Source organism: Frankliniella occidentalis, unplaced genomic scaffold (genome assembly GCF_000697945.3).
Source record: "Frankliniella occidentalis isolate FOCC.00 unplaced genomic scaffold, Focc_3.1 Scaffold342, whole genome shotgun sequence".
NCBI lineage: Eukaryota > Metazoa > Arthropoda > Insecta > Thysanoptera > Thripidae > Frankliniella > Frankliniella occidentalis.
This window is the reverse complement of record NW_026267465.1, coordinates 222,783-224,608: the sequence shown is the minus strand read 5'-3', so window position 1 is coordinate 224,608 and position 1,826 is coordinate 222,783. Positions and strand designations below refer to the sequence as shown.

At 55.1% G+C, this 1,826-nt stretch overlaps 1 protein-coding gene across 1 annotated transcript in view; it reads left to right on the top strand.

Moving 5' to 3' along the window:
* Positions 1 to 1,295: 1,295 nt before the first annotated feature.
* LOC113204748 (synaptic vesicle membrane protein VAT-1 homolog-like) overlaps positions 1,296 to 1,826 on the top strand; it is a gene marked incomplete at its 5' end in the record, with an annotated part of 11,954 nt that continues 11,423 nt past the window's right edge. Inside the window, 2 exon segments of the mRNA XM_052274157.1 lie at positions 1,296 to 1,425; positions 1,530 to 1,745. Of these exon segments, the coding sequence (XP_052130117.1) occupies positions 1,296 to 1,425; positions 1,530 to 1,745 (346 nt within the window).

Sequence of the window (1,826 nt, the reverse complement as noted above, 5' to 3'; positions counted from 1 at the left end):
CCCACACTTGTAGAGTCTATCTCAGCGGTTCCCAACCTTTTCATGCTCGCGACCCCAAAAAGGGCCTAATTTTTTTCGCGACCCCATGGAGTGTACATCGCGACCCCACGCGACCCCAGCCACCCCCCCTAAAAAACCAAAAATAACATTGATTTTGATAGAATTTAATGTTGTTCCTTTGATAGGTTTTTAATTTGTCGTTAGCTCACACACACTAAATGGCTAGGGACAATTTTTGTGTCTTTGTGCACATCTCAATCAAATACAACTGTGTATCTGATGAAGGTGTGAGCAAAGACACATCTTACCAAGGTACAAAAATTATCCCTCCCCATTGAAACTGCAGATGTTTGCATTCCTAATATGTCTTAGAGAAATACTTATCAAATAATAATACAGCAGAAAGTAGGATGCTACGAGAGAATGTGTTTCGCTGGATACTACTCACTCACACCCCTCTAGGTTTCCCGTCTAGCGTGCTCCCGCGGCTAAAGGGTCTACTAGGTATACCTGGGGTCGCGGCCTGGCTGGTGCTGGACCCCTTCCTGTGGAAACATGGAAAAACCACCGGCTGTGCGCCTACCTCAACTCAAACTGGCTCCTAAGCGCCAAACAACCGGTGGTTTTTCCATATTTTCGCACAGGAAGACCCCTTCGGTGAGGTCCAGTGGGAGCCTGATCGCGACCCCAGGCGACCCCCGGCCCCTCGCCGCGACCCCAAAATTTCTTCTCGCGACCCCAAATGGGGTCGCGACCCCGAGGTTGGGAACCGCTGGTCTATCTACTGGAATGACACCGCACCCACTTTGGGGAGGGGGACGGTGGGGGCCACCTGTGTCACCGGAAGGCAAAGTCGATGACAATAAAAGCTTACCACGGGTCACTACTTTACGCTACTCGTTGGTCGGCTTTGGCGCCTTTGGGCCCCGTCTATAGCGGGGCGGCCATTGAAGCGGTCAGCGGAGGAGGGAAGGGGAGTGGAGAGGGGCAAGAAAAAGGTTGTTACCCGCTGCTCGGCTCTCGGCCCGGCTTTCTCGGCTTGCGCTCCGGGTCATTACTTACAGGTGCGCTTTTGTGCGCGTGCGGTTATGTAAGCACGACACTGTCTCCTTTATATTGCCTCAAATTGACCCGGCAAAGTGAACCGAAGTGAACTGCAAGACTGCGCAGCAGTGCAGCGGCGTGGCTGAGACGGAGCGGGCTGCGCTTCTTGTGCGTGGTCTTCCCTCGCCCCGCCACGCCCATCGTGCCGTTCGTTCGTTGCGCTGACGCTTTTGTCCCCCTTTCTGTTGCAGCGGACTCAACTTCCAGGACTTGATGGTGCGCGTGGGCGCCATTGACTCTCCGCCCAAGACCCCCGTCATCCTGGGCTTCGAGTGCGCCGGCGAGATTGAGGCCGTCGGCGAGGGCGTGGAGGACTTCAAGGTGCGTGCGTGACGACATGACGTGTGTCCTGTCCAGGGACCTCTCTCGTCGTTTCCTTCTTGACCGGCCGACCTGACGTGGTGGTGGTGTTGTGTCCTCTGCAGGTCGGCGACAGGGTGGTGGCGCTGCCAGAGTACCGCGCCTGGGCCGAGCTGGTCGCCGTCCCCGCCAAGTACGTCTACCGCCTGCCCGCCGACATGAGCTTCCTGGACGCCTCCGCCATCGCCATCAACTATGCCGTGGCTTACATGCTGCTGTTCGATGTGGGCAACCTGCAGCCCGGCAAGGTCTTGCTGGTCCACTCCGTGGGCGGAGGAGTGGTGAGTACAGAACATGTCCCTACTAGCAAATTTAAATTTGCCAGAAAAATATTTTGGTATTTTTTTTTTCTTTCTAAATTG